The sequence below is a fragment of the Enhydra lutris genome, unplaced genomic scaffold (assembly GCF_002288905.1).
Source record: "Enhydra lutris kenyoni isolate GAN:26980312 unplaced genomic scaffold, ASM228890v2 scaffoldscaffold27, whole genome shotgun sequence".
Taxonomy (NCBI): Eukaryota; Metazoa; Chordata; class Mammalia; order Carnivora; family Mustelidae; genus Enhydra; species Enhydra lutris.
In genome coordinates this window covers 20157644-20182399 of record NW_019154111.1, presented here as the reverse complement: position 1 = coordinate 20182399, position 24756 = coordinate 20157644, and the positions used below count along the sequence as shown (strand labels likewise).

Below are 24756 nucleotides of genomic sequence, written 5' to 3'. Positions count from 1 at the left end.
GAGGCGGCGTTATCATGATATATAGGTCTTCTTATTAGCATAAGATCTCCTACCCCTTTTGAATAATTCATTCCAACTTTAAAAAACTATAGGAAAGGTAATGTTTCTTTTTCCAATCTGTGAGTAAAATCAAGCAGAGACTGATAACTACAGTCTATTGTGTTTCATATTTTGGCTTTGGGGAGAGTCTGTTCTAATTATATTTTAAACAACCACATTTATAAAAAAAGGGATAGTAAATTATATCATCTGGGATGGTTTGGGAGATGTGATATACTAGTTAACACTGAATGTGCTAGAGTGGTAGGGGACTTTGGAAATTAATGAGCTCAACTTTTTAACCTTTAAAAATATGGTTAAGAAGCACTTCCAGAACAACATCAGCAAAACTGGCAGAGAAAGGACCCTCAATAGTCTCTCTTCCATGTAAGCAATGAAAGAACTAGCAAAATCAACTTTTTTAGAACTTTGAAAATTAACCAAAGTTTGTACCAATCTGAGGAGCATTATTCAAGAAAAGTACCTAAGTCTCAGTCAGATAGGCAAGCTCTGTCACATTTTAATTAGCTCTCTCCTATCCCCTCTACGCAGCTTTGCAGTAGCCTTGAAAATCAACAGCCGTAATTATGGTGAAAACCAGTGGCCTGGAAGCCAGAGGCAACAGAATAGGATTGGAGCCCCTTCCAAGCCCCATCCTCAGAGAATTGTCATTATGTGTCCTATCTTGAGGTTCCCTGGAAGACCTCACTTGCAAGCTGTTTTTCTCTGAACCTGAGTTGGAGCACCACCAGCCCAACAGCCTTTTCCCTGAGGGTGTTTGTCAAAAGCAACCAGAGGAACACTGAGGTTGCCTGAGGCAGCGCATAATAATTCCACACGAGGAGCTAGTCAAAAAGCTTAAAAAGAAAATCTGGGGGAATGAGAAGTCCCCAAAAGCCTTCACAAAGTTCTGGGATACTTGTGGGGATCTGCAAAGTTACACACCTGAGTCGAGCGGTGCTGCTGCCCAGGGCTATGTCCATGCTAAGAAAAGACCCAAAGGCACTAAGATCTTACCTCTGGCTAAATTTGAAGCTCTGTGCACCCTTGCCAGAGACTGGGAGGCTTACTGCTTCCAGGTAGCAACTGACCCCTACGTTAATTGAGCAGACTTCAGTGGCCACACATGACAAAGAATATAGAGTTCACAGAATTCGTTCAGGAAAGTTATTAAGGAACAAGAAAACAACAACCACAACAAACTCTGGGGTTATTATTTAAAAGGTCTAGTTCTCAACATAACAAAAATTATAAGATGTACAAAAAAAATAAATAACAAGAAAGGATGGCTCATATACACACAGAAAGAAACTTCAAAGAAAAGGTACTTGTAATGAAAGGAATTCCCTACCTCACAAGACCATCCTGTCCACACTTGAAAACAATAATACTTCAACTTTTCCTTATTAGAACCTGTCTTCTTCTTCTTCTTCTTCTTTTCTTTTTTTTTTTCCATTTTTTAAAAGACTTTATTTATTTATTTGTCAGAGAGAGAGAGAGCAGCAGGCAGAGAGTGAGAAGCAGACTCCTGCTGAGCAGGGAGCCCAATGCAGGACTCAATCCCAGGACTCTGGGATCATGACCTGAGCCTAAACTGACTGAGCCACCCATATGTCCCTGGAACCTGTCTTCTGAATAAGATGTGTTGGTCCTGGTTCTGCTCTCCAGTGATCTCTTTTCCATTAAGTGGAGAGCGGTTATCTGAAGCCATCACTTTCTCTTGAACTACTCTCTACTCCAAACTAAATATTCCTATTTCCCTCAAGTTTTCTAAATATATACACTGCATCAGCCTACTGAGCTCTTTCTGGATTGTGCTGATTTGGTCAATGTTACTCTGAAAATAACACTGATTTTTAACTTTAAAAAACTAGAAAATGCAGTACAATATTCAGACAACCAAGGTTGTTGTGAAGGTTTGGATTCCAAGCAAAAAGCTTTTCAGATTCCCGAGAAGTGTGGACATGAGACTGTATCATATGACACATAGTCAGGACCTGGTCTCCTTCCAGATCTCAGCTAATAATCCCTAAAGATTATTTCCACATGGAGGTGGGCAATGGTTGCTTATTCAAAGCAAACGTCTTGGGTTCCTTAATTTTTTATAACAATATGTCAGCCCTATCACTACCTCATTTAGTTTAAAAAGCATGACAACCCCTCAAACCAGACAGAATTTTAGTACTTAAGTTTGTCATTAAAATTTGTTAAATAGGGGGGCGCCTGGATGGCTAAGTCAGTAGCATTTGCCTTAGGCTCGATTCATGATCCCAGGGTCCTGGGATGGAGCCCTGCTCAGGGAGCCTGCTTCTCCCTCTCCCTCCCGCTCTGCCCTTGCCCCCTGCTTAGACTCTCTCTCGCTCCCTCTTTCTTCCTCTCCAATAAATAAGTAGAATCTTTTTTTTTTTTAAGATTTTATTTATTTATTTGACAGAGAGAGAGAGATCACAAGTAGGCAGAGGCAGACAGAGAGAGAGAAGGAAGAAGGCCCCCTGCTGAGCAGAGAGCCCAATGCAGGACTCTATCCCAGGACCCCGGGATCATGACCTGAGCCGAAGGCAGAGGCTTAACCCACTGAGCCACCCAGGCGCCCAATAAGTAGAATCTTAAAAAAAAAGAATTCCTTAAGTACAAATCTCTCTATACTGAATACAATTCAATATTTTCTGATGATGACCAGAAGGCATTGTAGCAACTTGCAGCGTATCAAGCTTCATGTTGAATGTCAGTGAATCATTTACACAATTACTTAAAGTTAGGGATTAACTTTCCAAAAGAACTTTCCTCTTCTTGAGGACAGTGTTTTCCCAGATTCCTGTATAAGCACTGTGTATAAGCACCGTCCTCCTCCGCCACTCTGCACGCTTCATAGAAAGAGCTCCAGGGCTGATGGTCCCTTCCACGACATCCTCATTGAAGAAATTCAATCTGAACACAAGCTGTGAGCTTATTTTCAGTCAGTCAGATAACCATACTTAAGGTTTACACTTTTCAGTGAAACTTGGACACTGTTGTTGAAAAACAAGACACCAAGTCTAGAAAAAAAAAAAAAAATACAGATGTGCCTCTCTATACATTCTATTGTACTATTCATAGAGACTTAGTTGCATAAACAAACATTTCTGTTGAGTGAGTCAAAGAGGAAACAGAAATGTTAGAGTTCAAAACTACATTCCATTTCACAAAGGGGGTTTTATTCAGAATTGGAAAGAACTGAATTACACTTACTTGCTTCTCTCAAAATAGAATACTCAAAGATGATTTACCTTGAATATTTTTCTTCCTAAACAAAGCGATGTTAGTCCTACGTTAATAACTTCAGAAAATTCAAAGGTATGAATAAACATAATGGCTAACCTACTTTACTTGCTGAAATATTAAAATTCTGGTGAACTGCTAATTATAAATAATAACAGTACCTTTTTATCAGAGAAAAAAAAAATCACTAATCCCTACCTTTCCTAGAATCTGCTGGAAGGCATGTCAGGAGGCCTCATTTCACCTGAGGAAATGTTATACTTGAAATTATGCTCTGATCTATCTCCAAAATGATTTTCTAAAATTGGAAGAACCCCTTGGCTCTTTAGTACTCAATATTCACAGCCCACATTAAAAAAATTAGGCAGACTTGTAATCAGCTTATGAAGATAATGTATAAATAAAATCTAGGCGCCAATACATGCCAGTATTGATATTTTTCTAATGGACGTTTGGTAATGACTTTAAAGTTTGAAATGACTGTGTTAATTATCAGGTACAAATATATAATCTTCAGCCTTATTTCTTCTAAAATCAAAAAAACTGAATGCAGTTCATGAGTCCATGAGATTTACACACAGGTTGGACCAAATGTTCTCCACTGATAACCATAAATGTTGCAGGGAAAGAAATGTTTCTTCAAAGAAAAGAAAATTAAATAGCAAGTAATAATATTCACCATGGGACTTCCTCTTCTCTTAGGAGTAAGGTTAAGCAAACCCATGCATAGGAAATGCAGTAGAAAAAGTCATCTTATTTCTTTTTCAAAAGATTTAATTTTAATTTTTTTTTTCTTTTGAGAGAAAGACACAGCAGCACTAGAGCATGAGAGAGATGGGGAGGGACAGAGGGAGAGGGAGAAGCAGGTTCCCCTCTGAGTAGGGAGCCCAACTCTGGGCTGATCCCAGGATGCTGATTGAGCCACCCAGGCACCCAAAGTCTTCCTGTTTCTTAATGACAGTCCCTCATACCTTGTTTCATTGTCACGATATTCCCATCGCATAGACTGAATCACCAAATTTAAAAGACTGCAAGTACAGAACATTTTTCATTTTTACAAAAAGATGTGGTTGTAAAGAAACTCTAGAGTCAGAAAACCCAGACAACGCCGTCCTGGCCGGTGAGGCCCCCTCCAGCAGCGAGCTCTCCCTGCCTGAAGGAGCACAAGCACATTTCCAAGCTGCTCCTTCAAACAGTGTCTCTCATTGGGCCCTTTGGCCACCTAAATTTCAACTGTAAGAAGGGTAAGGTGTTAAAACAAGGGAGTGGGTAATCACATGACGTCCCCAAAAACCTTGACCTGAAAATCTACTTTCAGCCAGCACAAATATATATAACCAGAAAATACTTACTTTTCCTGTATTTACTCTCAGAACTGGGTGCAATTTGGCTGGTTAAAAATCTAATCATAGATCGTTAATTGTTCTATTTACTTTAATAAATACATTCATAACTTACATTTATCATCATTACTGTCACTAGCTACCATCATGCATTGAAGATTTGTGTTTATTATTTGCCAAGTGGTTTGCTAAGAGTTTCTCATTAAGAAGCTCCATTTATCTTTGTACTACTAGAATGAGGTAGGTACTGTTATTATCTCATTCTACAAATAAAGACATTGTGGTTCACCAGTGAAAAAGAAGCTACAAGCACTCAGCTTGTCCCTCACCAGGTATTCCACATCTCAAAACTTTAGTGTGTAAAAATATGGGGTTTGGAATCAAATAGATCTGAGCTCAGTCACTGACAAGCTATGACCTAGCTAAGCTAGGTCACTTAGCCTCATTGTGCCTCACTTCTCTCATCTGTAAAATGGAGGTAATAATACTGCACCTTCAAAGAAACATTTTAGAGCTCAAATAAGGTCATGCATGTTTACAGAGCTCTATCACCGTGTATCTTATTTGAAAAATCCAAGGTGTCCTTTCCGATCCCTAATTTACTTTACCTCTCAGCTATGACTTGAAGTATGTCATGTAAACAGGCGCTGTTCTAAGGGTTACACAGATGTTAATTCACTCTCCAAACAAAGCCTAAGCAGGGTACCTTGATTATCTGCATTTTGCAGCTGAGAAAAATAAAAAAAAACAGAGACACGAAAACCTTGCCCGAGGTCACACAGCTAGTAAGGGGCAAGCGAAGATTTAACCTCCAAAGTCTTCACCTCTGAACCAGGCTTCTTCACTAAGGAAACTCGTTCCAGGACACTGCTTTCCATTTCTCCTCTGCCCCCAATAGGTGGGTCTCCCATAGGGGGTGCTGTTTCCCAACTTTGTCCTCCAGTGCAGATCTCACACCAACTCTCTGTGGGACCTCATCTCCCCCCCATGCCCTCACTGCATCATCTACACTGACAATACCTGTAAACTGTTAGTACCCCCTCCCTAGTCCGTTCTCCACTTCTTCACAGTAATCAGTGTCGTCTGTGGGAACACAGCGTCCCAGCCAGAGACCCCACTTCCCAGCCTCCCTTGCAGCTAAGCAGGGCCAACTGAGCCCTCCCAATGGAACTGGAGCAGAGGCGACGAGAGCCGCGGTGAACATGTTGGATGCTCTCCTTCCCTCGCCCTCCTTTGACCCCCTGACTGGAACTGGAGAAAAAGAAGAGCAATTTTGGAAGACAGGTATTATAAAAAGATGAAGCCGTCTCACTATCCTGGGTCTCTGGATGAACCCATGCAGCAGAGTTGCCCAGCAGCCTGCCCCCGCCCCTCCCCGACCGGTTTACAGTTTATGAGAGAAAAATAGGCTCCCACCGTATTCAAGTCATTGCATTTGGAAGCAGCTCTTTCCCTGTATAGTCCATGCAAAATCCACATCTCTGCCCAAATTAGGTCTACGGCGGCGTGTCACCTAATCACTCCCATGGCTCATGTGCAACCATTTCCTAGCTCTGTTCCCCGCCTCGAGACCCAGCCCTCCCCTCCACTCTGCTTCACAATGCCCACAGAATGACGCTGAAGCACAGACCTAAAATTGTTACTTTGGGACGTACTTCTTTCAGGTCAAAATATTATAATGGCTTTCTTCTGCATCAAAACTCTAAAGGCAACATTTGCAAGCCTTCATTAACAGGGCACAAGGAGAAAAGTGGAACAGTAAAGAGGTAACAGGAAATCTACAGTGGATCCATGTCGGAAAGAGAGGGAGAGAAAAGAAGAATACATTTGTATACCTGAGGCAACACTGGCAGAACGGTTAGAAGCCCGATTAGATCAAGCGAAGCCTGGAGATGAAAGGGATTTTCCCCCTTCCAAGCACTAACGGGTCCTGCAGGGCTCTGGATGATAAAACAGACATCACCCCAAGTCAGAGGCAACCCGACCCCCACCGGCAGGTGCTGAGGAGATAATGGAGTCAGCCAAGAGGCAGGAGGGAGTGTCTTTGACTTCATATAAAAGAACCCCGAGAATAGAACTTCTTGGAGATATTTCATCTAAATAACCACGGAGCCTGAAAGCTGCCTACCGTTTACTATCTGGGCAGGAGGTCGTGTGTGTGTTTATCTGAGAAGGGAGTTTCATTATTAATAAATCAGAATCCTGTGACTACTCAGGGCTAAGCCTTCTTTTCATAATAATGCCTCGGATTTGTGAACATGCTTGCCTTTCTGTTTGGGAACTACTCACAGGATTTAGCATAAAATGCCTGCGGTGGCCGGGCAGACATGGCTCTTCCTCATGCACCTCCTGCCCTGTCCAGCCCTGCCAGGGGGCCCTCCTCGCCCCCCGTGCTCCAGCTGAGTTCCAGCTCTAACTTCGCACCATGGCCCGTTGGCTTGCAATGCCCTCTTCGGCCCATGCCTTCCAAATATTTTCTGCACATGACTAGCACCTGTTTGTCTCAATGAATGACGAGCCCCTCTATGTGCTCACCTTGCATATCTCTAACATAAAGACCGTGGTTATTAAAGATCGCCTACCCTGTGTCTGCCTCCTTCTTGTGCCCCAATTTAGGTTCATCTAGTTCCTATCTCTTATTCTAGCCACTGATGTGTGGATCATTACTATGAAGACTTGACTAACTTCATGTTAATGCAACTGGTCAGCCCCTGGCCGGGGGCCCTACACTGTTACCTGTTGTGACCTGCCTTGAACTTCTCTTTCAACACTCACCCCTCATTTTGTTTAGTTTGTGTGTGTGTGTGTGTGTGCAATTTCCTTGGTTGTAAGAAGAATCCTACTAGTTGTTTAAGAGCAGGGTTACCTGGGAGAAAAATCATCAATCTCATACCTATGTAGAACTTGCCAGAAAGCAATACCCCATCTCCCACCAACTCCTTTTGTATCTTCAACACTCTGTCATGTCTCTACCACAGAGAATTGTTAAGGAAATGGTTATGTTTAGGATGTTGTGTGTGAAAAACAGATATATAGTATTGACTCACCTTCTAACTGTTCAGAGGAGAAGAGTGTTAACAAAAAGTGTTGAGGGCTGAGATGTTGCCCAGAAAAAAAAAGGGAGCATAGATTATAAAGCAAATACCATTTGCCAACAACAGGGTATAAAGGAGATAAGGAGGAGCAGACTTCCCATCCGTGGGAGGACAGCACAGATTCATGACTCTCGGCTCACACAGCAGATAACAGACAACAGAGAGAACAAAAACTTGAACATCCTAGGGACGCCTGGCTGGTACAGTCGGTTAAGCCTCTGACCCTTGGTTTCAGTTCAGATTGTGATCTCAGGGTCCTGAGATCGAGTCCTGGGTGGAGCTCTACACTCAGCACGGAGTCTGCCTGAGACTCTCTGCCCTGCCCCGCTTCTGCTCTTCTGGTTGTCCACCAAAAAATGAACCATCCCATATGGTTCCCTGCGAGCTGCCTCCACCTTGAACTGGGGTGATGCGGGGCAACATCCCTATATGTCCCTGTACCTTCTGTGACCACTGCAGACCTATATGTACTTGTCACCATCTGGGTTCCTCATCCTGTAAACCACGGCTCAGAGAGATCACACCCCTGCACTTCCACGCTCCCCGCCCTCTCTCTCAGCCTGTTTGTAGATGTTTTCTGTTACTCAGAGAAGAAATAAACAACCACCTAAAGAGGCAGAAATGGTTTGGGGCAAAACTATTTGTCACAAAGGGAATAATCAAAGAATATTCGCTATTCAAACCCAATACCACAAAGAAGATGCAAAGACTAAGGGTCTAAAAGGAAAGTGTTCCGAAGGTACTCAGCTGTGTGGAAACCGTCTCTCTGTCCAGCCCTCATATAACCTGCTGTGAATACCATTTTTCTGAAGAAGCAGTCAATATCTTTTCATAGTGGTCTTTCTTCTAACTACAAAACAAAGAAATGTGTCTATGGGGGCACATTTTACTTTACTCTCCATTCGTCTTTGTTTTCCATTTTGAGTTGGTCCATTTGAAGTAGGGCCTGTTGTGAACCTGTCTACTTCCACGCATTTGTCTTGAGGGGCACACAGAGGAGGAAAATGGCATTGCAGTCCCTTTGAGGAGATGTTCATGCTTCGTTTCGTATCTGCGGTGACAAACACTGCAACTATCTCCACAACTGTGGTTCTTCACGCTTTGAAGTATAAAAACCCCAATAAAAGCTGGTGAGAGCTATGGATCCTAATCACAGAAAAAAATGCACAAAAAATATTGAAAACAATCTCAGCGGTATCACCTTTCCCTTGAAGCCCGTCCAACAAGAGCATAGGTCCACAGGCAAGACTTCCTCTCTGCTAACCTTCTTTATTTTTCTGTCTCTCTGGGTTTTTTGTTTTGTTTTGTTTTTTTTTTTTACTCCAGATCAGGTCTAGACAGAGACCTTTAGTAATGATACGGTAGACGACTCAGCAGGTGAGAGAAAGAAGAGACGCATCCCAGGCCTCTATTCTACCAACTTCAGCTTGGGGTCTGATGTTTTGCTGAAGCCAGGTCTCACACCTAGTATTTGGACAGTGTGGTTCCACAAGCAATCCCAAAGAACAAGGTAGTAAGTAGTCAGTAATCACTAGGGTAGCCCTGGGTGGGATTTTGCATTTGTAGTTTCTTAGGGTAAAAAGAAAAAAAAAAATTCTTCAGCGGATCTTTGCATGGCTGCGTCCTTGGCATCAACTGCTTTCAGTTCAAATGTCACTCCCTAAAAGAGTGGGTTCCTAACCATCCTAAGTAGCTCCCTCGCCAATAAAGCCAGCCTCAAGCACACGACCCTATTTAGAATCTTTAAAATGCTTTTACCACTACCTGAAATTATTTTTTATTGCTGTTTTTAATCTTGCTAAATGTTTATCATCCTAACTAGAATATAAATTATACAGGACAGATTTTTGTCTGCAACATTCTTGGCTGTATCCTCAGCCTTTACAACAGCACCTGAGGCCCAGGAGGCCCTCGCAAAACATTTGACTTCATGAATATGATGGAACCAAACTGCTGATCAGAAATAGTTTCATCTATGACTTTTACAACTACACTTCTCTACAAGCGTGTAGCTCATTACAGGTATTGGAGGACCTGTGTACCAAACCCAACAATACTTCTGATGGGAATGTTTCTAAAATGTGCAATTGTCGCTCTATTTCTGCTCTGTCATTTTTCACAGGTTTCCAATGTGTCATAAAACATTATTGGGTCAGGGACCATGCAGGCCACCAGATGGTTGCAAATGATTTATTTCCTTGATTTCAGACTACTGAAGAAAGATTGCAGGAAGAAAACCAGTTCTTATCTCTGAGCTTACAGAATAGGAAAGATAAAAGGGACCTTGAAGTTCATCTAGTCCAGATCCAATTTTAATTTAAAAACCCATTCTACCCGCCAATGACATGGTTATCTGACCTTGACTTTAGTATTTTTAGTGATGAGACACTCATTATTTTACAAGAGAACCTGTGTCACAATTGGACGGATTTTGATGAGCAAGGTCTTCCTTCTATTGATTCAAAATTTCCTTCCTCTAGCGTCTGGCCCTTGGAGCAACAATGAGTAAGTCTAGTTCCTGTTCTGAATGATGAACTTTGAAATATTTGAAGACATCTAAAATATCTCCCCTTAGTATTTGCTACTTCGGAACAAGCAACATAAATACCTCCAGCTGTCCCTCACTTGTCCCTCCCTGCTAGACCCCTCATCTTCCAGGTGGATGGTCTCTGGGCACTCTTCAATTAGGAAACATATGTTCTCCAGGGCAAAGTAGATTTAAGTCTTATTCTTAATGATGGATTTAATTGTACTTGTGCCATAAAGCTACTAAGTGATCCACTTTGGTAAGTCAACTATGCATATAATTATGCACTATATTATTACCAATACCAGCATCTGTTATTAATTATAAAATGTAAAAGCAGACTTACTCTGATATAATGAACCTCCATCTCTGCGGGAAGTCTGTCTACAGAACATCTCGTAACTGACAATGCCAGCTTGCTACTGAAAGTCTTTTGATGAAAATATGAAAAAGCCTTTCAAATAGTCTGGTTCCTCAACTTGCATGCACACAATTCTGTGGCTTCTTTCAATCTCGAAATTCATGGAATAAGCCATTATAGACAGTCCCAAAGTAAGGCATTCCAGGACAAATACTACTCGTGGAAATAATCTAAGACAAACTAGTAAAAACGAATTGCATTTTTACAGCAAGAAAATTTTATCAGATGTTTAATTGAATGCTTTCCAACTAAACAAAGTATAATCGAAGTGACTCTGTCCATATTTAGACTTTATGGGAAGATCTGGTAAGCGGATTCATGTTTTGCCATTCTTATGATCAATGCCAGTTGTAATCATATTATCAGTATTAATCACTAAAGAAGGTAGAGATTATTATATATGGTGGTGTAGCCCAGTGAATTCCCATATTGACTTGCCATTCCTAAAAACTAACAAAAGTTCACGCTAGGAAAGTGGAAAGGTTTCCATTCACATCTATACTATAATCATCTGTGTCTTTAAAACCTAGTGGTGAGTTATAATACATTTGAATATCCACAATTATGTTTGCATTTAATAATATCTTGGAAATATTAAGCACTGTTTTATTGTGTTTTCCGTTTTCTGGAATGAACAGGGCTTTCACTGTTGAACTTGTTAGTTGACTGTCCTTATTTCAGACTTTGAGAAGAAAAGATGTAGCATAATCACGGAGAACTCAGAGACATTGACCCAATAATTCTTTGTTATCTTTTCAATTAAACAACCTGAGTAATTCAGTTGTTTCAACAATTTTTGTTATAAGTTGAGCTGTGTTTCCCTCAAATGCATATGTTCAGGTCCTAACCCCCAGAACCTCAGGATGTGATCTTATTTGGAAATGGACTCATCGCAGATGTAATTAATTAAGTGGAAGTTGTACTGCAAAAGGTTAGTTCCCTAAAGCAATAGGACTGGTGTCCTTAGGAAGAAGGTAAAATCTGGGGACACACAGAAACAGGGAGAATTCCATGTGAATGTGAAGGCAGAGTTCGGGGTGATGCTTCTACAACCAAGGAAGAGCAAAGATTGCATCCAACCACCAGAGGCTGACAGATGGGCACAGAACTGATTCTCCTTACCCCTCTCAGAGGGAGCCAAGCTTGCTGACACCTTGCCCTCAAGCCTTCGAGCCTTCAGGACCACGAAGCCACAAAGACCTGCTGTTTAAGTCACTCACTTGGTGGCACTTTGTTACAGCAGCCCTAGGAAACTAACACAATTCTGAATCTCTTAAAAAACACTTGGCACACTTCTCTGTGGCATATCTTTGGAGCCCAAAGCACTTTATTTTGGATATGCTTAATGCGGCACAGTCTTGTCCTCTGAGACGAATTTTTTAACAGCCAAAAGCTACTCGTATCTAAGATATAAAGAAGATGGATGATTTGAGTATGTAATCCACCATCTTTTTCAAATAATTCACACCATAAATTAATGAAAGTGATTTCTGTGCAACTCTGCAACGATCTTGGTAGCCTAAAAGATGATTTGAACAATAATAGTATTTCTAGGGAAAAATGTATAACATCCTAAGGTCTTGAGATAGGTATAAAAATGCATGTTTTATAAATCATGACATTCTGTTTTAAAGTTTCACTCTTCATAACTATATTATATATACGTGTGTGTGTGTGTGCGCGCGCGCACGCACTCATGTGTAGGTATGGATGACATATTATGCAGTAGGAGTTGTTATTTTATAGTAAGCCAGAGTTTTCAATACTGTTTTCTGATATCCAGATGCTTGACTGGAAATGTTTCTGGGAAATGATCCCAGCCCCTCAGCCTGAGAGCTCCCTTCCATCTGATTTGCATTTTTGCCCTTCCATTCTAGCTCGAGTCTGCAATGAAATTTTCTGTAATGTGGCCATGTCTTATATCTGCATTGCCTAATACAGAAGCCGCTAGTCTCAAGTGGCCTTTAAGCCTTTGAAATGTAGCTATTTCAACTAAGGAAATGACATTTTCATTTAATTTAATTTTGATTTAAATAGCCATCGGTAACTACTGGCCACTGTACTGGATGGAATAGTTCTAGATTTTAGTTTGAATTCAGATTCTACTGCTAACAAAGTTCAAAAACTCACCACTAAAAATGGAGGACTAGGAGAACTTCTGCTAATAAAGGAATAACTGATGATTTGGATAAATTCTCCCAGAAAACACAGACATGCAACTTTCTTGGGCATGTGATGACTGATTTTAAACCCAGTGAGCATCTAACTCCGTTCAATCTGCCAACTAAAACTAACATCGCTGTTCCTTATTAGCCAGTAGGGGGAAATGAAGAGTAGAGGACAGCATTTTCCCTGGAGAGCAGTATTTACTATTTTTTCCCCCTATATATGTTTTAGTGGGGGCCCTAAAATACATATCGTGTTTGGGAACTCCCAGCCTTGTCTTCCTGAATATGCAGAGTTCTTTACATAACCCTCATGGACCTGTTTTCAAAGGATCCCTAGGAGACAAGAGAAACTGGTTCTAGACGATACAGTTTAAAACCCAGTTGATTCTAAACATGGTCTTTCCCAATTTCCTTTGTTCACATGTGATAAGGTTCGGATTTTTATACTGATTTTTAGCTTTGTCCTGTTTCTCCACATACCAGAGAAAAATTTCAAGGGTCTTTGTATTTAGAAGAAGAGAATTTCATGGCCACGTTGTTGGTCCTTTATTTAAAAGTCATTATAAGAAAACTCGTATACGTGATACGTTAACCGCATATGGCCTTACCTCTTGATAAAGGTCACTGAGATCTTCCTGGTGAGCCTGTTTGGAACATCCTGGGAATTCCCTAACACAACAGGAATCCGGGGGCCAGTCCATCTCTGTCATTTCCAGCCAGTCAGTGAAGTACACCACTCCACAGCACTTAAACTGCGAAAGAACGACTGGTCAGGCTCAGAAACTACACAAATATTTTCTTAGCTTACAGAAGATTAAACGTTAGATTTCTTAAATTTTTGTACCCAGAGCTAAAACTCACTTCTGTCATCACCTAAAGGTATGTGTACATTCTATACTGACGACAGAAATGTGGCAAAGGGCTCCATAGCAGAACAATTCCGAACAATAATGCTCATAACCCAAGAAATCAGATGAGGCATGGCTGAGTCTCCCGCAACTGTACAATCCTCTGTAAGTGATCATACAGCAACAGAGTCATTATGCACAGTAACAATTAACTGGATTATTACAGTTCTCATTAAACCTCTGGCCACGAAAGAACAGTTGATCAATCTGTTTGTGTATCACCTACTTACCAATTTAAATGTTTAATAAATTCAAAGATTAAAAGTTTTTGTAATCTCTGGAGAAAAAGTTATTGACCAAAATCACACATCACAAAAATGACCCAACTTGAATTCATTAACCAGTAGATTTTCAAAAATGTTTCAGACACAAACTCGGGTTTAGCAAACACATTTTTATTTAACTGAATGAGAGTCTTGAAATAAAGTATTGTATTCTCTCACCATAAATCCCGAAGAAATGATGTGCCTTTAGCTTGAATGAAATTGGATTTAAGAAAAACTACACTGTCTTTTGTTCTTTTTTTCTCATTTCACCAAGTTTTAACAAAAACTTTCTCTGGTCAAAGTTTAGAAACACTGCTTAAGGACATATGTAGATTAGATTCAGAATAATTAACTATGATAATTTTCTGCCCTTGGGTAGAGGGAGTTACTCTTCCATAGAGTCAAAAACAAGAACTCTGGGCAATCACTGAGAAGAACTTTGCCAAGAGTGACTGGCTCTACAAATTATGTAGCCCCACAGACCAATCTGTGTCCGGGATTAACACCGTATCATAAAATATCACAATCCACCATTTCAAAATCTAACTAAAATCAGCTATGGAGAATTCTGAACTTCTTGTGTGAAATGAAACAAAGAAAATACGAAAAATGATTTTATATTTTTCATTTGCCTAAATATCTAATTTTTAAAAAGAAAACACCATCTTAAGAGGATTATAAATGATGAACTACTGGTGTTATGAGTAATACTAAAATTTTCAGAGAAACATTTTTTATATTTTTAGTATTTTCCTTTTATAAACTTGCTCTAAAAGCTACAGACATGCCATAAACATCACACATTAACTCAAACATAATTTAACGTCATGCATTTTACATAAGTCATTGAATATCCATAAAAAACATATGTGGTTAAAAAGACTTCACTTTCTAAAAATCATAAACTACTACATTTCCAAGTCAGGCTTTTTAAGTCCTTGCACTCAGAGAACACCTACTTCTCTCATTTCCTAAGGACATGTGTTTTCCTACGTTGGTGACAAAAGTACAGTTCTTGGGACTCATACTCCATCCACAATAGAACAGCCCATTTATCTGGCCTCGTCAGGAAATGAGGTGCTCCACAGAAATGATTTTTCCAAATAACTTAAGCATATCATGTTCAGTGCCAGATTTTTTTTTTCTTTTAATAAGTCACTGAGATATTTTTTTCTTGTTACATAGTTGTTTTTCTTTGTCAACAGAAGATAGTAGATTGGCAGTGAAATTTTCCCTGTAACTCCCCTACGCGAACCCACTACTATGCCACACACATGACCATGATCTACATCTCCTTGCAGTTTCCCCACCTCCTTTAAAATCACATTATGAGATAAAGCCGTTCGTGCTAGCATCGTGTCAAACTGGAAAATACCGCCACCATTTAACCTTTAGCGGCAGTGAGGTTTTCACAGGTCAAACAGCTTGTGGAGACCACAGACTAGTTTGTGGCAGAGCCTATTTATTTCAAAGCTGGTTCTCCAACCATTAAGTTAAAATAAACAAGTAAATACATTTTTTTTTAAAGATTTTATTTATTTATTTGACAGACAGAGATCACAAGGAGGCAGAGAGGCAGGCAGAGAAAGAGAGGAAGGGAAGCAGGCTCCCTGCTGAGCAGAGAGCCTGATGCAATGCGGGGCTCGATCCCAGGACCCTGAGATCATGACCTGAGCTGAAGGCAGAGGCTTTAATCCACTGAGCCACCCCGGCACCCCAGGTAAATACATATTTAAAAATTGGTTTTTTAGAAAGATATTAAAGAAAGATCCCTAGGGCTCATCTGAGAGTCCTTGACAGTGAGGTCCATGCCCAGAAGTGCACTGAAGGAGTCGTCAGGACAACTGGGGCCTGATGAAGTCACTTTTAGCTCTTCAATTTATTGCAGGAACCAGGTGTTGTGGGCTGAACGGTGTTCCCCACCCCCAAAATTCATGTTGAAATTCTAGCTCTCAAAATGTGGCCATATTTGGAGATAGGATCTTTACAGAGGTAATTAAATTAAACCAAGGTCACAAGGATGGGCTCTAATCCCATATGATGGATGTCCTTATAAGAAGAAGAAATTTGAACACAGACACATATAAAAGGAAGACAGACAAGGAGAAGACTGCTCTCTACAAGCCCAGGAGAGAGGCCTCCAAAGAAATCAGCCCTGCATACCTTGATCTCGGACGTCTAGCTTCCCAAATTGTGAGATGACACATTCCTGTTGCTTCAGCCACCCAGTCTGTGATCACTTATTTTGGCCACGGCCCTGACACACTAGCACAAGAGGCTTTAAAAATTCGTTCAGGGTGCCCAGAGGTCATCATCCTCCTTTTGTGTGAAACAGATCTATGATATGGAGGAGGGAACTTACCACACAATAAAGCTAAAAACATACATACTATCATTTGCAATGTTATACCTTGTCTATCTAGATGGAGCCCCTTGAAAAAACTTCCTTTGTTGTTTTAACCTGGATTATCATGGTCTACATCAGAAATCCCAGAAAATAAAGAAAATTTGAGCAGCTTCTATCCAGGGCAATAGCTGAACACAGGTTACTATAAATTCCCTAATGTCTCACCTATTTTCCCTTCATGTTGTTTTTAGTACAAATGAATGGTAAACAAACAAAGCCAGGAAGCGTTTAAATAAATAGGAAATCTGTGTTACAATGATAATTTTCACCATCTCAACAACTGTAACACAAAGAGCCAGATTTGGCCATTATCCTGGACTGAAACCTCTGCCCATATCCCAGATAGAGTAACTGGGCAGAGAGTTGGATATCCATCCTATAAGACACTGACTCTCACATGTCTTGCGGCTCCGCTCAAAAATGATGGGAAAGAAACAGGTATACTTGGTCACCCAGGAATCTCCAATCACAAGGAAACTGTTTGGGAGAAGACCTTGGTTTGAAGCCATACCAGTGGTGAACGTCAAGTCACCAGATTTTAAAAATCTACATATAGTCCGTGTTTGAGAAGATGAGTGCATGCAGGGCTCTATGGAAGTTAGGAAGAAAAGAGGAAAGAACCTATGCTTTATCATGCTATCCTCAATAACCGTAAGCTAAACGAGATCAAACTCACAATCCCATTTAATCTTTTCAAAAAACCCAAGGAGGCAAGTACTGGTCTTATCCCTAGTTTACAGAGGAGGAGACTGAGGCTGAAAGAAACTAAGGAAATTATAGAAGTTCATGGACTAGTAAGCTACAGAGCCAGAATCTGAACCAAGAGCTTTCTGACTAGAAAACTCATACTTTTAATGATATACTGATGCTTAAGTCACAAACGAGAGCCAGTATTTTTAAAAAATTGTAACTGTTTCAAATAAAGACAGCTCTAAAAGTCAGGAAAACTTATCTCCTCAAATAAAACTTGGATATTTATCAAGAAACGCTCAGAAAGAGGAAATTTCACAGTAGTTTAGCAAAATGGCTTTTAAGAAATTCTTAAAATATACGTGGACCACGTGAAATGAAGGGGAAATGGTATACACGGGAAGAAAAGCAGGGCATGGTGTCACTTAAGGAATTTCTCAATAAAGAATTACATCAGTGGTAACTGAATCACAGGCTTAACTTTTCAGTGCAGAGAAAATGACCAAAGCCAAAGCTTTGAACATTTGTTTTTTGAAAGTATGCCATTTATTCCATACCCTCTACCTCAGAAGTTGTAGCACTTACTTCTCTCTGGAAAAAATTCCAAGCGTGAGTAAGCCACCGGTATCTAGGTAAGCCATAATTTGTCATTCTGGCTTTCAAAGTGACCATGTCTGACCACTGAACCGGGACCTGGAGATAACAAACAAAATATCACAATTGGAACATACAAACACACACATTCAGACCACAAACATTCCCATATTCACAAAAATAATCGCTCACCCACTCATACGCATATTGGAATGTATTGCAATTAAGAAATACTATTTTAAAATTTATATTTGTTTGCGGCCTAAATTAAGCTCAAGGTTATTAGCTACTTATGAAACAATCTCTATGTGTAGATGTTTGCAGTAAATGAGGAAGTTCTTTACATTAAGCAAAGAAAAAAAATAAAATCATTTAATGCCAATGTCAAGCTGAAGGAAATCACAAAACAAGTGGTTTACTGTATGTCCTACATGTTTGGCTGAAGAGCTCCTCGTAACAAATGATCCCTGCCCAGAAATGCCCTTGGATCTGATTCCATAATGCTATGGAGTCAGTCTTTGAAGGGACTGCAGGGGGGCCTGCGTGGCTCAATCAGTTAAGCATCTGCCTTCGACTCAGGTCATGATCCTGGAGTCCTGGGATAGTCCTGGGATGGTCCTGAGATGGAGCTCCATGTCCTGCTCTCTGCTCAGCTGGGAGTCTGCTTCTCCCTCTGCCTCTCTCCATGCTCCTGCTCTCTCTCTCTCTCTCTCTCAAATAAATACATGAAATCTTCCTAAAAAAGGAAGTGACTGCAGATTGTAGTACCAAAAATAAAGGGATAAGAATTAAGAAGGGAAAGAATTCAGCTCAAGCCATGCCTCGTTCTGGAATAAGTGTGCAAATATCTTTCCCAAAATTGGATTTTGGATGCATGCTAGAAATTTAGGAAGAATACCTCACAAACTAAAGCACTTTTTGTGCTTCTAGTCCCACGTCACCAAGCACCGTGTGCCTTAACAGAGCGTTTAATCATGGCAGAGCTTAAGGTACACAACACAACATTTGGCCGAAAATCCAGTCAGCACATCACGTGGTGCTTTATCTCCAGTGCCCTGGGGGGAAACTGACGCATACACATCCTCGTCTCACCACACATGTGGTATTATGTTTAGAATGCGTAACTGGGAAACCGGACAGATATCCATATCTGATGTATGTGGTAATACAGACCAGGCTTAACCAAGCAAGCCTGACACTAATTTAAGATTAGGACTATTTTGCAATCTTATTTTAAAAATAGCAGTATCAGTAGAAGTAGCTTAAAAATTCCTGACCACAAAAGTTTTTTATTGTTTTCCTTTGTTAATTCTCTTTTTTATTACTTGGAAATGTACGTACAAAAGAAAACATGGTAACACTTGGGCACACAACTTTGCTCCTTTAGCCTGACTGTGTGTACTTCATGTTCACATGGTTTCAACAAAATTCAGGGAACTAAACCAAAATTCAAGCTACTCACTAGAAGTTATTATTTCATATCTCTTTGAGATATAAAATTGGAAATGAAGTAATTCTCTAGAAGTCTATAATCTGAGACAGTTAATCTTATTGACATTTTTCTGAAGAAGGAATCATGAATAGGAGGTGACCACGTATAAACAACAGAAATAACGGGAAACAGACTGATGTCAAATCTCTTGATTTGGTTATTAGAATAGTCTTATTATAAATTTTATTTTACAAAGTAAATATAAGTTGTTTCCCTCTTGTAACCACAATTGATGTGAGACCAAATATGGCAAAAAGCAGAGGAGATCACTGAGGTTCTGGCCCAAAGTACTGTGATTTGAAGGAAAACACACACTGGCTTCTTGCATGGAACAGCTAAGAGCACAAAGCCCATTCTATGCAAAGGCTGGGTCCTGCAAAAGTTGGCAGCTAATAAACTTTAATGGCACTTTTCATTCACACTGCCATTAGTGCAAAAGCAATAAAAAAATTCTGACAAACTTTTCTTCCAAAGAACCATTTTCCACATTTCCCTTGGAAACAGCCCCAACAGCCATTGCTTTCTCCAGGTGACTTCATGGGGGAGATTTACATAAGCAAACAGTGGTGTATGCACTCAACTGAAAGGGCAGCGTGTATCCATTTAGTACCACCAAGACACCCGGGAGATGGCTCCCTAACTGAATAGAAGGAAGTATCTTCTAGAATTAGATTATATTAGAATCAAAACATTTCCTTTCAAATCCCTTAAATTAATTCATTTCATATTTGTTATAACTTGGGAGATTTAACAAATAATGATATGACAGAGGCATCTGGGTGGTTCAGTGGGTTAAAGCCTCTGCCTTCGGCTTGGGTCAGGATCCCAGGGTCCTGGGATACAGCCCCGCATTGGGCTCTCTGCTCTGCAGGGAGCCTGCTTCCTCCTCTCTCTCTCTGCCTGACTCTCTGCCTACTTGTGCTCTCTGTCTGTCAAATAAATTAAAAAAATCTTAAAAAAAAATAATGATATGACATAAGAGCTATACAAACCGTTTCAAAATCCATAGAAAGTAAATTCATTTCTAAATCCCTTTTTTTTTAAAGATTTTATTTATTTACTTGACAGACAGAGATCACAAGTAGGCAGAGAGGCAGGCAGAGAAAGAGGAGGAAGCAGGCTCCCCGCTGAGCAGAGAGACCAATGCGGGCTCAATCCCAGGACACTGGGATCATGGCCTGAGCCGAAGGCAGAGGCTTTAACCCACTGAGCCACCCAGGCGCCCCTCTAAATCCCTTATAATTATCAAAAAGAACATAAGGAAAAGCTGTGGTGAGGGATCAGGGACTAATTCTAGAACTACTATCTATTGCTTGAATGTCAAGGAGATACACCTACTTCCTGAAAACAAAAAAATTTAGAAGCAACCGTCTCTTTATCAATGAAACCCAGAAAGGGAGTCTGGAGCCACCAACTACTCTTTCACTCCCCGAAATATATGATGTTTCTAGGGGTGGAGTGAAAATATGACTCTCAAAGACAGCAAGAACGTTCCTATTTTAACAGGAGATTTCATTCTGAAGAAAGCTTTTAATTTTATTAAACTAGTCAGAACCTGCCCTGACTTTTCAATTTTTAATAGAAAAAACATCATAAATTCTCTCTTCTTACTAAGAGTTGTCAGACATGGATGGGAAGCAGGAGTGTTTCGGGCAGGTTTAGTTGGGTGGCAGCGCCTAAGCATCGTTTACATGCTAATTAGAGTATGCAAAATACTCATTAGTCTGTAATTACCGCTTAGCATTCAAAACAGTCTCACAATACAGTAACAGATCCACCGCAGTATCGGTACCGGTACCGAAAGGACTTCACTTTCAGTACTGAAATGCCTCTCTGAAACAAATACAAAATGATCTCCCTCTCTTCTTGAAAGCTTCTACATGTTCAAATGTCAAAGGTTCATCTGGGGAACTTGTCACAAATGTGAATGCCCTGTCCCTACCCCTTCTTCTTCTGCCTTCCCCTCTATTCTGATTCTGTCCTGTAAACTGTCCGAGAACTTCTTGTTGAAAAACATCACCTTCCCAAAACAGAATTACTCTGTGGTGCTTGGAGGGGACAAACCTGGCCTGCCATGGTGGGAGCAGCCAGCAAACAGACATGCAAAGGGGCTCAACTTCACGGGTGATAGATGCACCATCTGTCACCCGTGAAGCGGGCAAACATTAAGAAAGTCATCACGCCCTGTGTGAGCAGAGGTGAGGAGCAAGTGATACACCCAACGGGACTGGTAAAATCCCCTATCCTTGTTCATTCTCACATCGCTCTGAAAGTTGATTTCAATTCCTAAAATGAAAGAGAAAAATGCCTAAGAGCTGTTTTCATGTAGCCAAGTCTCAAACTGTCAGAGTGTTTTGAGGCTGAAGTAAACACACAGCAACTCTTCAAATATACTTCTTCTTCAAGGAATTTGGCTCAGCTTTTTGGGAACAGAAAATTCATGCTTCCTAGTCATCAGAATACAGCTGAGGTGGGCATTTTATGAGGCTTACATGTAGATTTTCAAGCTTTCCCAGTTCTTGTTGTGAATGCGAATCTTTCCTATTATATACTCAGAAGTTGAAAAAATTATTTTAGGACATGTATTGTTTCTGGTCTAGTACATCGATGTTTTAGCAACCTGTGGGATTAAAGACATATAGTACAGCAAATAAAATTATACAAATTATGATTTGGAACTACGCTTTAGACACAGACAAGAAAGTGTTCATTTTCAGAAATACTGGGACCAGCATTATTATTACACAGGATAAACATTCAAATTAGAGGCACTGGGTGCCTCAGTGAATTGAGCCTCTGACTTTTGATCTAGGCTCAGGTCTTGATCTCCTAGTCATGAATTTGACCCTCACTTTGGGCTCCCCTCTGGGCTTGGAGCCTACTTAAACAAACAAACAAATAAACAAAAAACCATTCAAAATCACAATCGTGTGCCTAAATAACTCCAAAGTATATGATTCAAAAGGCTGAGCTGAGTATTGTTCCAGATCGTGACTATACCCCACTTTGAACTCACCATAATTTCCTGCTCATATGTCCAAACACCACAAGCCAGTTCCACACAGAAAATGACAAGCAAACTTCCAAAGTACTGCAGAAGAACAAAAAATTAATGCTGTTAGGATAGAATCAAAATAAAATATGGCCACCAGAGACAAGCTAAATATTATTCAGCGTTGTTTACCCAAAGGACAAGTAAACAGAGACACATATTTAAGAAGCTCCCTTGGGAGGAGAGGAGAAAAGTGTCCTCAAATTGAAAGAAATCTACAGGTAATATCTGATACTCACCTGAATGGGACATTTGACTAGTGCTCTATTTATCAAGTACTTTCATAATGCATTCACTCAAGGACCTCTTGAAAGGGATAGGACTACCTCATTTTACAAATGACAAAATTAATGCAAAAAGTAGACACTGTGGGTTGCTCAAGAATGTGCATAGTAAATTGGTAGGGGAGGTCGCTAGAGCCTTATGTCTGTGCTCTTTGTGCCACATGTACCTCGACCCTTCTCTGGTTGCAGAGGTACCTTGCAGAAATAAACAGTAAAAGTGTGAGAAAGAATGAGCTCCCTGAAAGTTCTCTTCACTAATGCCGGCAGAAATAATGGCATCATGGATCTGCTGCTCCTTTTATGTCACTGGGTCAGGGTATGGGCACCTGGTAGGGATGATTATTGACAAACCCCCTTGACTGCAGTGACATCTCCCTGAAGGGCAGAAACTTTATTGTCACATAGTTGGGTGCTCAGTAAGTATTTGTTATTTAAATGATAAATGGAAACAAAGCAGAGTGATAGCCTAGTAGAAGGCTAGGAGCTGCCTTGGGCTGGGTGATGAGTCAGTAAAGACAAGAAGGCAAGGCTGATAAGATTAGTGCAGAAGCAATCCAGGAAGTGGCAATGCCAAGTGCCAGGCCACCTTCTGGGTCAAGCCAGTTACTGAAGAACTGGGAGGTAACTAGAGCACACAAGGGGGTGGGATGGGCACAGGGAGTGTAAGCAGAAGAGGATAAGAAGTATAAAGAGCCCGACAGATCTCCAGGGGCAGTAGAAAGGGCTCTGGCTCTTATTCTAAGTGTAATCAAAATCCAGCAGCACGTGACACGGTCTGACATACATTATAAAAACATAATTCTGGCGGTTTTGTAAAAAAAAACAACCTGTAGGAAAGCAACGATGTGATCAGGGCAACTAAGTGAAAAATTGCTGAGCTCGGACGGCAGCAGGGAAATGGGGGGGGTGGAAATGGACTGATAATAAGATTGTGAGCTGTCAAAAACGTGAACGCTGAGTTTCTTTGCTCATGATTTTTGCCCAAAAAGGGGAGGGGAAATAAAAGATCTAGAAAATTGAGCTGATTTTCTACTACTCCTATGATTTAAAAACATAAATCACTGCTATTCGTTTTAATTTACTTCTTTCATGTAAAGACAGAAATAATATAGACATGGTTGCATAATATTTTAGAAACTAACACACTGAAAATAAAAATTGGCTCAAAAGATAAAGTAATGTTTTCTTAAGGGTAGCCCACTTTATAAGCACTTTGATTTTCAACATATGCAGTACTCTTGGTCAGCTTCAATCTACTCAAATCTCATTGCCTTACTTTAAAGATTTTTGCTTAAAATGATGATTAGAAGAAATTTTGTGAACACAGCACTCCAAGTCAGTTTTTCTCCAAACTCTCTTTCATGGTTTATTTAAGAGATTTCTAGACACGAACAATACTACATGTACACCATAGGTTACAAAGAGACCAAATAGTCAATAATTGTATGCTAGATCCATTTTTTTCTACCTTTGATAAGACCCTACCAGACAGTAAGACTTCAGAGAAAAATTACACCATGGGAGAGTTTTGTTTTCCCAAATCCCTAACGTTTTTTGTTTTTTTTTTTTCAAAATTGATGCTTGGTTATGATGAAAACCAAAGCAGCCTCGAAAAGGCACGACATCCCGAAAATAAAACACAGACATGGCCGCTGCTGCTGGTCGGGAGATAACTTTGCTATGCCTTGGGGATCACCATGCAGATTTCTGGATTGATTTTATATCCTTGTAAGTCCCACTTGAGTCACTTCTCTTGTTTCACGCCTCCTGGAGTCACTGGCCAGTTTATGACGTCTGTACTGCTGCAGCAGAAGGGTCCCGAAAGCAGAAGCAAGGGCAGAGTGCCCAGATGTAAGCAATATTGCAACACCTGAGTCGCTCTGCCAGGAAGCCGCACTGACCACATGCATGACAGCACCTCTCATTTCTTGCGGCGAGCTTTGCCATGGCTTAGCAACACCGTAACTTAAGCAGCCCCAGGAATGCATAAAATACATATAACTAAAACAATCTCTCATTAAAACCCCAAAACCGAGGGGTGCCCGGTGGCGCAGCTGGTTGACCGTCCTCTCCGACCCCCGGTTTGGACTCAAGTCCTGATCTCAGGATTGTGAGATCGAGCCCCACCCCATCCCCCTACCTTGGGCTACCGGCTCAGTGCAGAGTCTAAGATTCTCTCCCCCTCTGCCCCGCCCCTCCGCACGCACGCACA

The 24756-nt window shown here is 40.6% G+C and overlaps 1 protein-coding gene across 1 annotated transcript in view; it reads right to left on the bottom strand.

The window, feature by feature from the left end:
* The window catches only part of LOC111152003 (tetraspanin 12), a 63753-nt gene that overhangs the window by 4960 nt on the left and 34037 nt on the right, over nucleotides 1–24756 (bottom strand). The window contains exons 5-7 of the mRNA XM_022510259.1: nucleotides 22225–22299; nucleotides 17708–17815; nucleotides 13460–13603 (exon numbers count right to left, since the gene is read on the bottom strand). Of these exons, the coding sequence (XP_022365967.1) occupies nucleotides 13460–13603; nucleotides 17708–17815; nucleotides 22225–22299 (327 nt within the window). The remainder of the gene's footprint in view (nucleotides 1–13459; nucleotides 13604–17707; nucleotides 17816–22224; nucleotides 22300–24756) is intronic.